Source organism: Chelonia mydas, chromosome 9 (assembly GCF_015237465.2).
Source record: "Chelonia mydas isolate rCheMyd1 chromosome 9, rCheMyd1.pri.v2, whole genome shotgun sequence".
Taxonomy (NCBI): Eukaryota; Metazoa; Chordata; order Testudines; family Cheloniidae; genus Chelonia; species Chelonia mydas.
This window is the reverse complement of record NC_057855.1, coordinates 88,213,715-88,226,586: the sequence shown is the minus strand read 5'-3', so window position 1 is coordinate 88,226,586 and position 12,872 is coordinate 88,213,715. Positions and strand designations below refer to the sequence as shown.

The following is a 12,872-nucleotide window of genomic DNA, read 5'->3' as shown; positions in this document are numbered from 1 at the left end:
ATGTACCTTCCAGCATATTTATCCACTAGAGGCAACAGATGGTCCAGAAAAACTCCATGAGTTGAACAAATTTCTAAATGCGAGTCTTCTCAGATGGAAGAGATTTGGGGCATGCATGAGTGCTGCATCTCGATCGTGGGGGTCCGTAGAGAAAGAAAATCCCAACCCCTGGAGTCGCACAGAGCCTTGCATCAACAATGACTCCTCAGCAACACTCCCCCACCCCCAACCACTGGCAGCCTGGTTCCAGTAGCTAAATCCCCATAGGGCTGCACTGGTTCAAACCCAGAAGAGACTTTCAAACAGCAGCAACTCCCAGTTTTCCACTGGGTCAGCTAGAAACAATGCAGGGAGAGTGGCTTCCCCAAGGCTCCATCCATTCCTGGGCCACAAACGGCACTATCACAAAAAACAAACCAACAGCTATGCCTGCACCACCTCAGGAGCTTCAGCAGAAGGGATAGGAGCGAAAGGACACAGGTCCTTACTCCCACTCCTGCACCTGCCCGTGAAAGAGAGAGATGAGCCTGGAAACAAAACGGATTATCCATCCCCCCATCCCAGATACACAGAGCAGCAAACAGGTAGCTCACTTCTCACCGCCAGCCTTTTTGAAAAGTTCACCTGGCTACTGCACGAAGGTCAACTTACGATAAGTCATTCTGGACACAAGCTAGAAATCTGCATAAAAATACCTAAACTATTTGCAAAGGTTCATATTCCAGGCCTGACTCATCCAAATTTGTATTTCAGTGTTAATCTCATATATTTGCATGCAAATTGATAGCAAGAACAGTTTTTCCCCCACAATGACATTTCTCTCATTCAAGGCATCTCCCTAAATAAGGCATTTCAATCTCCAGTGCAGAAAATTCACATTTGGCTTTTTAAACACATCATTAGTTTGTTAGTATTACAGTAAATAGGTGGCCAAAACCAGTGTGAGAGAATGCATCCATGTCACTTTTTTTTAGTTTCAGAGTAGCAGCCGTGTTAGTCTGTATCCGCAAAAAGAAAAGGAGGACTTGTGGCACCTTAGAGACTAACATTTATTTGAGCATAAGCTTTCGTGAGCTACAGCACATTCCACTGAATGCATCCGATGAAATGAGCTGTAGCTCACGAAAGCTTATGCTCAAATAAATTTGTTAGTCTCTAAGGTGCCACAAGTCCTCCTTTTCTTTTTTTAGTCTCTCAGATGAATATCTTTACATATCTAAAATCCTTTTTTAAAAGGCCATAAAATGTGTTTTTCTTTCATTGAACTAAACGATATTTTAGCACAGGGAAAACGCTCTCAAGAAATGCATCTGGAATAGACTACGACATGGTTGCTATTTTTTTTTAATCTGAGGCTCCATGATACATTCCAGCCATTAGCCATATTTACAGCCTTGTTATGTATAAATATGTTCCCCCAGCCATATTTTGTGTGCGCGTCTGCTTCCTCCTGCCAACATGTTCACCAAATATGGCGCTTGATGAATTCCAAAGCACCTTGCCTCCAAATCACATGTTTATTAGAGGAATCCGTTCTAGTCACCCAAGGGATTTTATTTTATCTCAAAGGCCTTCTGAGTATGCAGCTCTGCATTCTAGTAATTCAAAAAGGAGTACCAATAAGACAATATTATACACAGGAGGAAGAAGAGGTGAATCAGGTTGCAATACACAGATCCTTTGCAAGCATATGTTAACACACAGTAAAATAAAAACCAACAGAATAATCTCAGGCACTGTTTTGTCTCCACTAAGTGTGCATCGCTACCTCAGTACCCTGGTGGAAACACCCCACTGATGAGCACTAACAAAATCAACAGAGAAGGAATCACAAACAGGATTCTAACTAGAGACAGGGAGAAATATCAAGCGCATTTTCAATACCAAATCTTAAATCTGCAGTGCTGAAATATTACCTAAAACACTGAAACTCTAAGAATCCAACCCGATTTGCTACAGGGAATGTGGGTGGAAGTACAGGCTCTCATTCAGAACACATTTTCTCTCTTCATCCCTAAATATAAATGTGATACAGATGGAACAAAAAAGTTTACCCATAAAAAACAAGAGGCAAGGCATATTTCACCAAGCAGAACTCTAGCTACCATTCACTTCCTGTTCACTCTTCTCTAGTCACCTGTGGTTTTAAAATGCTGTTAAACCACACTGCATATCCGTTACAGACAAAGCAGCAAATACCGTATAAGTAACTTTTTAATCATAGCACATTAACCTCCACATTAAAACACAAAGACTATGTAAAAATAACTTGGAATATCAGGCTGCTAGACACTGTTAAAGAAGGAGAGTTGTAACAATAAACAGCCCTGAAATATGGAAATTAGAACAGCCATAAAATGAAACCCATCACTATGAAATATAGTGGAGCTCACCTAAGAAAGCTCCACTAATTTTCCTTGGCACTTTAGTCCAGAAGTTGAGAAATAAGAAGCAGTGAAATGTATTGGAAAGTAAGGGTTTAGACTCAGGCTGCTTGGGGCATACCAGAAAATCATCAGAAATGAGAAGATCTGTGGGGAGAGGAGACTCATGGGCCAAAAATGTTCTGCTTGCCCACAGCCTACTTATGCAAATACATGTTTTCAGGACCAGAGCCTCAATGTACAAAATGAAGACTCAATACTCAGAATATTGCTACATGTAATGTCTAGGTCATAAACAAAGTATGAGTGAGGGTGACAAATCATCTTGAGTGCTTCAATGCAGATCTGAATTAATTTTGCTCAAAACTGAAGGAAAATGTTTCAATCGGTGCAGTATTTTGTCCTGCATTTGCTTGGAGCACTCAAGAGCTTCTGCCATGGACTGCCCTTAATAAGAATTTTAAGGTAGAGTCCAGGATGTAAAACCTGGGGCACACATTTTCTAATGTTTGTTAACAAAGAAATTGTCCAGAAACTCGTACAAAAAAGAGCTTATCTGGGTAAGGCCATTATCTGACTGTTTCTTCTAAGAAGTTTGTCCTTTGATAACCGTGTCTAGGAAGGAAGTATCCAACTTTTTAACAGATAAAGATGAAGTGAAAATCTTTTTAAGCGAGAAGAATTTTCAAGCAACTTCACTTGCTGGGAGCAAGATCCTGTGTTATGATACCTACTTAATTTAGACCCCAGTTGGCTCTGATCAGAAGATAGCCTATAACAGCACTTTTACTGACTACTTCTGAATTGTACAAGTATGTGGTTCTTTTATGCAATGACAGAAATCCCTGGTCGGCAGGGATTCAGATGCCTGCATTACACTTTTGGAGGAAAAGGGCTTCATGTTTCTTTTTCTTTCCCAGCTATTACTGAATAAATCAGTAGGTTAATTTAAAAAAAAAAAAAAAAAAAAAGTGGTTTTGAATTCACCAAGAAAAAATTATGGCCGTCTCCTCTTTAACTTGATTGCACTGATCATCCATTCAACATCCAAGAACAGTCAAGTGCTTCTGCAATTTCAGACTCTGAAGCTCCATTGCTAACACTTTTTGATGCCCTTGCCAAAGATTGCAGAGATGTCAGACTATTTGGATATTTTCCCAGGAAAAATTCCCCTCAACCAAAAAAATTGGATAAAAAAACATTCAGCACCCCTCCTCCCATTACTTTCAATCTTATACTATATAAATTACATATGACAGCTTCCTATCCAAATCTAGACCCTGATCCTGCAAGCTGACCTCCTCTCCCCAACATGAACCCCTTCATCCAAGCAGAGACCCATTGACTTCAAATAGGCCCCACGTGGGCATTAGGCTTCTGCCCATGATGATCAGCTTGCAGGATCAGGACTTTATTGCTCATGAAAGGTGTCAGATTCACAACCACTGAGACTTGCACCCTATTCATCTACAGAGAAGGTAGCCGAAGCTCATCTACACTGCCCTGCTAAGGTACCTCAACCATGAGCAGAAAGAACTGCCTTCTAGAGGTAAAGGGGGAGTTCATTCTTTGCATCTCAGCAAAGGCTGACAATAACAGCAATCATTTTTGTGCTATGGATACATGTTCCCTGAAAACTGGATCAATACCACACTTATTTCCTAGAGATCACTCAACAGCCATTAAGTGGTAATAATTTTCCATTACTACTGACCTGGGCTGGTATCAAAGTGACAACACAGGGATGAAAGGTTATGTATCCCTGCAACGAATCCCTGGTGCCATCCAACCCCCCACCCTTCTTATACAATTTAAACTGCTCATAAAAGATAACAGTGCTCTTCTTCTCCATTATGCTACGACTGACTGCACAACAAACCACTGCCTCAAGTCTTGGCCCACGACAGCATGAGTCATCTATCAGGATAAAGACATTTTCAGTTTGTGACACATTCATTTTTTCATCTGTCTAAAGAAAAAATATTTTTTTTTAAATCACACAGTGTGAATAGCTAGCTGTCTACCCTGCCTTGCAACAGTAGCCATGCCACATCACATGAGTGCTTAACAGTCCTGAGCAACATCCCTTTACGAAAATGCAATGCTGAATTTTATTTTAGAAGGCAAAGAAATACAAGAAGTGTGCCAATTTTCATACCATGACAATATGCCAAGGGGGATGTCCAGAAGGAAATAATGTCACCAACTGGCAAGGCAAAGGCTGCAATCACCAGTTTAACCAAGATGTGGTCATCGAAAATTTACAGTTTAGAAACCAAACTGAATATTCAACTCAATTGTTCATCTTAACATATGGATATGAAAGCTGGAAATCCGCCAAAAGTACAGACAAATGTCTAAATGCCTTCAACAGTAAATGCCATAGAAAAATACTAGGTATTAAATGAAATCAATTTATAACAAATGCCGAGATTCACCCCAGACACAACCCCTTATAGCTAGAGTTATCCAGAAAAGGAGATGGAAATATTTGGGACATGTGCGAAGAATGAAGCCAGAGCAGGTATGCCATGAGCAGCTGGAGGAAAATGCAAAAGGAGCTAAATCGAATACTACTCAGAAAGAGAAAATGTATGGTGCTTAATATCACAGGGACATGCAAAGAGCAGCCCAAAATCGACAAGGGTGGAAGAGCCTTGTTTGCGTCCTAAGTGAGGTCTGCAATGTGGGACAGATTCAAAAGTCTATTAGCAAAGTGAGCTGTTAATAAGCTAAGAACAAAAATGGTAAAGTATGGCTCTTTATGGATGGGAAATAATGCCAAGTTAACAAGGATTCACGGCAATGGAAGTGGCAAAAGACTTTCCCATTAATATTAGAAATAAACAGAAAATTTGCTAACGTCCCTAATCCTGCGAATGTAAAAGTTAATTCTTACTGCATTTATGATGGATTTGGCACCAGTCACTTTCCTGTGAAGCCTTCTGATCCAAGATTAGATAAACGCAACATCTCGTCATAACAGAGTGAGTTAGGGACAGTGCGACTATACGAACGCCAACGTTTATTCATAAAGCCACGTTATTTTTAAAAGAACTACAGGATCAACCAAGGACATTCCTTGGTGGTAACACTACACTAACCTTCTATTCCAATGTTCACCTATGGCAAGATGACCTCACAGGCCATTCATGTCTAACCTCTAAGAGATCTCTACACAGTGTTTTGGAGCCTGTGGGAACAAGCCTCCCCGCCTGGGTTGACAGACTTGGGCTTGTGATAGAACTCTAAAAAGAGCTGTCTAGATAGCATTTTAAAGGTACAGCTTGGGCTCTAACAGCTATCTCCCTCCCTAGGTGCCAGAGCCCAAGCCACAACTATCACAGCTATTTCTAGAGCATCAGCATGAGTCCTGTTAGCCCAAGTTGGTCCATCCGGGCTGCGGGGCTTGCTCCCATGGGCTCCAAAATGCTGTGTAGACATACCTGAAGTGATAGGATGTACTAGTTGCACCACCACTAGAACCATGCATACAACTTCCTCTCATCCTCAACAGAGGGTGGATTTACTCGAAACCCTTCCCCACTTACATCCAGCTACCGCATGCACTTAGAGAGCCTTCCAGCCCTGTATGCAACATCACAACACCCTTGTAAAGCAGGGATGGGCTATTACCATTTTTGCAGAGGGGAGGGGGAGTGAAGCACAGTGACTTGTCCCAGGGAAGCCTGTGGCCATGCCTGGAATTGAACCCCAGCCTCCCAAGCACCAGGGTAGCATCCTAACCATGGACGCATCCTTCCTGTCGGGTTCATGAGTCCCTTTGGCTTTCACGGTGGCACAGAGAGTTACACAGGACAGAGAGCAGATGAGCTGCAAATGCAGCAGAGCCCTGCAGCCACAGAAACTCTCCCCTCTGAACACGGGCCACACTTGCCCCCCTCTCCGCGATGGAGAGCTGGGAAAGCAAAGTAGGGGGCGGGGGTCCCCCGGGAAAAGGGGGATCCAGGAAGGGGGTGAAAGCGGGGGTCCCCCGGGGGGGGGAAAGAGGATGAGAGCGATAGAGGTACCCGGCGGCAGAGCTCGCCTCCAAACTTTGCCTCTGGAGCAAGGGGACGCGCGGGGCCCGGGCACCGCCCAATTTCCAGTCCCGCCCATCTCCCCTAGGGGGCTCCGCGGGGGCCCGGGGAGCAGCTCGGGGCCCCCCCAGCGGCACGAGCCCCGCTCGCAGCCCGGGCTCTGGGGCCGGACGGCGCCGCTCGGGGCAGCCATTCATTCGGCAACGCCCCGGCCTCCCTCCCCGCAGCCCCCTCCCGGCCCGGGCAGCCCGGCCCCGCGCTCACCACCTGCCGCGCGATCTCGGTCGCCGCCATGGCCCCGCCGCCGCCAGAAGCCGAAGAGGAAACGCCCCCTCGCGCGGCCGGGAGCCCGAGCTACCCCCGGGACCCGCCCACTGCGCCCGGGGGGGGGAAAGAGCAGCAGCCCCGCTCTCCACGCCCCGCAGGCCGACCCCGGCACGGCGCCCGCGCCCCTCCGCACCGTCCCCCCTCTCCGCGTGGCCACGGGCCGGCCCCGAGCCGGCTCCCGCCCCGCTGGGCGCCCCGAAATGCGAACTGCTGAACCTTCCCCCCCCCCGGCTCGGAATGGTCCGGCCCGAGCCCTGGGCGAGTTCTCGGCTACAATGTGTCTGGGCGGCGGAGCGCCCCGCGCGAGCCTGGGGGGGGCCGGTGCGAGCCCTGCGCTAGCCGGGGGGGGGGGAATGCGCTGCCCTGCTGTCCGCCCTGCACACACACAGCCAGCCTCAGCTCTGCCCCACTGCCGGGGCCCCCCCAGGCCAGACTCCGCCATCTGCAGCACCCCGGGGGGGGAAGCGTTCCTCCTTCACCTGCCCGCAGGGGATGCACACGGCGGCCTGCAGCCCTGGGCCATGCAGACTCCCAGCTCAGCCCTGCCCTGATGCTGGGAGTAGATGCATCCCTCCCCCCGCTGATCCTGCAGCACTGCCCCCATTTCTTCCTCAGTCCTCCTGCATTTCAAGCCTTGTTCCCTGCCTTCATCTCCCTTCTCCCGTGTACATCACTAAATAGCTCCTGCCCCAGCTTGGTGTTTACTCCCTTCAAAATCTCTGATGGCTGCTGCTGCCATGTGCTGCATTAGGGGTGGTCAGCTCCTTTAATCTTTCCTCAATATTCAGTCTCCCCCCCCCCTTATTGTTGGTTGCTGTTCTCTGAACTTGCTTCAGTCCCAATTTAGCATCATCTGTGATGAACTCCGTGACAGACAATTCACTCCAGGCTTCTAGATTATTAATTAAGATGTTAAATAAGGCCACCAGCTTTGAGTTTCCTGTCGGTGGAGCCCCCGGGGTGCTCTGCTCATGCAGAGGGATGCACCCAGTGGTTATTTGGTGTCAGGGCTGAGGCCCCACTCCTCGGGGCGTGGCAATTCATAGCTCCAGCACCTCCGGGCGTGGCAGTTTGTAAATCCCAGGACCTCTGGACTTGGCAGTTTGTAAATCCCAGCACCTCTGGGCGTGGCAGTTCTTAGCCCCTCATCAGTTATTAAATTAAAACATGTGCTTGAGCCCCAGCACCCCTTTTGTTACAAATTAAGCACTGAATGCACCAACATGGAGCTGCTCCCAGGATCCAGCCTGGTGCACGGAGCTGCTCCCAGGAGGACTGGTGCTGACCTCAATCTCAATGACACTGCATTACACATCTCCGCCAATAGGATACATTTCTGCTTATCGTTACCTTTGGTTTAACACCTTTTGGCCAGTTTTCAGTCCGTGGGCTAGTGTTCTTACTCAAGCCAACATGCATTGTTTTCAGTTCAGATTCCATGAGAGACGGTATAAATGCTGTATTCAAATATATGGCATCAACTATATTACTTTCATCTACTAAAGGCCCCCATCCTGTGATAAAATGCATGCTGGCAGATCCCGGGGCCTGTGCAAAGCTGCATCGCAGTCACGGGGCCCCACACATGAGCAGGGGTCCATTACAAGAGCAAAGCCTCATTTTGTAATTCAGATCATACCAGTTCTTGCAGCACACCTGGGAGGTGACAGCTTGGATTGACAATGGTGGCTGGGATGCTTCTCAGGGCACCAGGATTGAGTCGCCTCCTTGTTACCACCTGCCTCCAGCATGAGGGAGCCTTGCCTGTGCTAGCTCCCTAGCACAACCAGCCTGTCAGCCACTCAAGCACTCTCCTTTGGGCTACACCAGCCCTGTCTTTGCCTTGCAGGCTGATAATGGATGGACCCCAATCCCTGAGTCCCTTCAACATGAACCCATGATCACTGGATACCCACAGAAACCAGAGAGCCTCTGCTCCCAAAGGAACACTGTGCCCTAGTTTACCAGTTTTATCAGACCTCCACTCCTGTATTATGCACAGCACTGGAGTTCCATTACAAAACAAAAGGAAACGTTTTAAAGAAAGAGTAGAGATTCAAATAAAAACTCGTGTGAGAGACGGGAATAAATAGTTACATATCAAACATAATCATAACTCACATTCTTGAGCCAAACTCAGATATTCTGTAAACACATAACAACAAGCAGCTTGCAGCTCTGGGTGAGAAGAATTCCCAATGGTGAGAACGAGTCTCCACAATACTGATGTGATAAGAGGGACCATGAACAGCCCCCTTGTTAAAAATTTGCCACCCCTCTGAAGGGAGAGTTGGGGTGATTTCCCTGTCTGTGAAGGAGCAATCCCCTCATTCATGGCCCCCTGCCTGCCAAAGAGGACAAATAAACACCTGACAAGTATTCTAAAAGGGGGGAATATTATCCATGTACTCAGCATATTTCAGGGACAAAATATAAAAAAGGCTACCACCATGCAGGTTGGTGTATGCTGGGTGTCTCTGGCCTTGATTATGGTGAAGATCAAACATTCTTGTCTAAATGGGAGAACAAAGTGAGTCACTCACTCACAGTGCAAGCACATGCCCCCCTTTTACTTGGGTTCCATTGCAGAATAAGTGGGGAATGTTTTGATGAAACCCTTCTCTGCACATCCCTGCCCAAGAGAAAGGAAGGATCTGGATAATACTGGCAAAGATACGGAAGTTAAATATGTTGATGTGTTCCCATCATCAGCTTTGTGTCTTAACACAGTACGTCAGTTATGAAGTCCAGTTTCCCTACAGAACAGCCGAAAAACAAAGATCATGGGCAAATTCCTGATTCAACTCAGCTCAACAGCAAAACCCCCAATGACTTCACTAGGATATGGATTTAGTCCCTTACTTTGTCAGAGTCCTGCAATTTGTCACGTCAATTATCAGCCACTCTTTCCAGCTGCCAGCCTGCAAAATCCAGACCTCTGTGCAAAGCAGCTGATGCTTTCCATGAAATGGCATTTTCATGACCATCAAAGGAGCCAGTAGGAGCCACCGCTCTGCTCAGTCTGGGAACTAGGGCCAACATTTTCAAATTTGAGTGTCTAACTTTAGGCACCAAAATCCATACTTAGGCAACTAAGTGAGGTTCCAGTCCTCCATTGGGATTCTCTGTCTCAGCCTGTGCCTATATAGAGTCCTAGTGGCTTCAGTGGGACTCCACATGGGCACAAGAGAGACCACCTTAATAGAGCCCAGTGCAGGACTGAGCCTGTGTGACCTTGTAAGAGCTGAGTACCCATCAACTTCAGTAGTACAGGATCAGGCCCAATTCAGTAATGTTTTGCATACCCTCAACTCCCAGTGAGTTTGATGCAAAGTGAAAGTATTCATCTCCTTGTGGGAATCACTAACTCATAGAACCATAGGGTCCTTTGAGTGAATGCAATCAGGTGCTTACAATATTGTTTTGGGACCACACACCCTTCCCTACTGCTGATGTGCTTATAATGTGACTAGTTCCATTGCAAAAGATGTTGTCTAGATTGCCTGCAGCAGGAGATACTAATTTTCCAACTCCTTTTTCAAAACTTTGTGGCTGGTCTATTAAAATTGGACTTAATTCTTAATATATGTGAATGCAGAAGGGCAGCTCACACAAGTAATGATCCGCAGCATCATGCCCATGCAAATCTGCAAGTGACCTACCAGAACTGCAGGAGGTCTAATCTACACTTTGCGGGATTGAAGTCAATGGCAAAACTTCCAGTGACTTCACTGGAGCCAAGATTTCATCCCACGTTTCATTCTGCGTTTCACACATAACTTCCATCAATGAGCTCAGTAAACAAATACTACCAATATTTGATTTATACTTCTAAATAAAACTCCTAATCCACTCTCTTTGGAAGTTTAATCAAATTCGTATTAATCTGAGAGTGGGCTGTTGCTACCCACAGCAGAGCAAGGGACTAATAGAATGCACACACAATGAGAAACTATGGACTTTGCAGGAAAAAAACACTTCATTGGTTAAAAGTGTATTCTCAGTTTATAATCTGGATAACACATGGCACCCTATGCTAATGCAGTGTTTGTAAACACTTCTTGGGGACTGGTTCATGGTTTAGGGCTTGGATTTAAGTATTTTACATCTGTGAGTCTCAGTAAATTCTTTGATATTTAAAAGAAAGTATTTACATATTTGTATATTTGTCCAGGGTTTATCAAAATGATTTGATCTTTCCTAGGCACTGGATTAATGTCTCTCACTGTTTCTTATTTTTTTAAAAAGTTTAAATATAGTCTGATGTAAATGATTACAGCCAGAATTTACAAAAATGCCTAAGAGGATTATGTACCCAACTCCTAAAGAAAGGAGGAGTTCAACATCTAAATCCCTTAGTCACCTGTGAAAATACCAGACCATAACATTCAGTCTATAAATTTCATGGCCAGCAATGTCAGACATTGAATCTGCAATAAAGTCCACATTATAGAATCACAGAACTGGAACGGACCTCAAGAGGTCATCTACTCCAGTCCCCTGCTCTCATGGCAGGACTAAGTATTATCTAAACCATTCTTGCCAGGTGTTTGTCCAACCTGCTCTTAAAAATCTCCAGTGAGATTTTTACAACCTCCCTAGGCAATTTATTCCAGTGCTTCACCACCTTGCCAGTTAGGAAGTTTTTCCTAATGTCCAACCTAAACCTCCCTTTCTGCAATTTAAGACCATTGCTTCTTGTCCTATCCTCAGAGGTTAAGAAGAACAAATTTTCTCCCTCCTCCTTGTAACAACCTTTTACGTACTTGAAAACTGTTATGTTCCCCCTCAGTCTTCTCTTCTCCAGACTAAACAAACCCAATTTTTTTCAATCTTCCCTCAGAGTTCATGTTTTCTAGACCTTTAATCATTTTTGTCGCTCTTCTCTGGATTCTCTCCAATTTGTCCACATCCTCCCTGAAATGTGACGCCCAGAACTGGACACAATACTCCAGTTGAGGCCTAATCAGTGCAGAGTAGAGCAGAAGAATTACTTCTAGTGTCTTGCTTCAACACTCCTGCTAATACATCCCAGAATGATGTTTGCTTTTCTGCAACAGCGTTATACTGTTGACTCGTATTTAGCTTGGGTACACTATGACCCCCAGATCCCTTTCCGCAGTACTCCTTCCTAGGCAGTCATTTCCCATTTTGTATGTGCGCAACTGATTGTTCCTTCCTAAATGGAGTACTTTGCATTTGTCCTTATTAAATTTCATCCTATTTACTTCAGACCATTTCTCCAGTTTGTCCAGATCATTTTGAATTTTAATCCTATCCTCCTAAGCACTTGCAACCAACCCCTCCGAGCTTGGTGTCATCTGCAAACTTTGTAAGTGTACTCTCTATGACATTATCTAAATCATTGATAAAGATACTGAACAGAACTGGACCCAGAACTGATCCCTGCGGGACCCTACTCATTATGCTCTTCCAGCATGACTGTGAACCACTGATAACTACTCTCTGGGAATGGTTTTCCAACCAGTTTTGCACCTCATAACCTTATATTTAACCACTTGTCACATTTCTCATTCATCAGATTGAAAAAGCAAAACGTGCCCGGCTTTTTAGTGGACAACTGAAAAGTCTTTTATTTTCCCCAGTCTAACTAGTAGCAGTTTTGCTATTTACTTCTATGTCCCATGAAGTGTATCATAAAACCAGCCAGGACAACACATTTGGAAATGTATTGGTCCCTGTGGGGGATGGACTAAGGGCCTGATTCAACATCCATTAAATCAGTGGAGATACTTCATTCATTTAAATGGGCAATAGTTCCTCTATAATCAAATAGACCTTTTCCATCTCAGTACATTCTATGGGCCAAATTCTTTGCCATAAGAGCACAACTCTTATTGACTTTTATGAGCACGTTTATCTGAAGAAAGGATTTGGTCCTTCATATTTATCAATCCGAGTGATATAAGCTGCAGGTCCCATGCTGCCAGTACTAAAGCATGCTCAGGATTTCTAAAAATTATAGATGACAATTTCCTAATTAAAAAAGTGTTGCATTCAACAGAAGAATTCTGTATTAGACCTCATCTTGACAGATTAATTCATCTTTATCACAGAACTAAAAATTAGTGGTTACTTTGGTGCAAGTGATCATGACTTG

General features: G+C 45.1%; 1 protein-coding gene across 11 annotated transcripts in view; it reads right to left on the bottom strand.

The window, feature by feature from the left end:
* Window positions 1-6,756, bottom strand: part of SEPTIN6 (septin 6) — a 42,035-nt gene extending 35,279 nt beyond the window's left edge. For 7 of the 11 annotated variants that reach the window (XM_037908201.2, XM_037908197.2, XM_043523047.1 and 4 more), the window contains exon 1: window positions 6,689-6,756. In XM_037908201.2, coding sequence (XP_037764129.1) covers window positions 6,689-6,718 — 30 coding nt within the window. In that variant the 5' untranslated portion in view covers window positions 6,719-6,756. The remainder of the gene's footprint in view (window positions 1-6,688) is intronic. The other 4 variants (XM_043523046.1, XM_037908196.2, XM_043523045.1 and 1 more) reach the window with 1 other exon arrangement.
* Window positions 6,757-12,872: the final 6,116 nt, after the last annotated feature.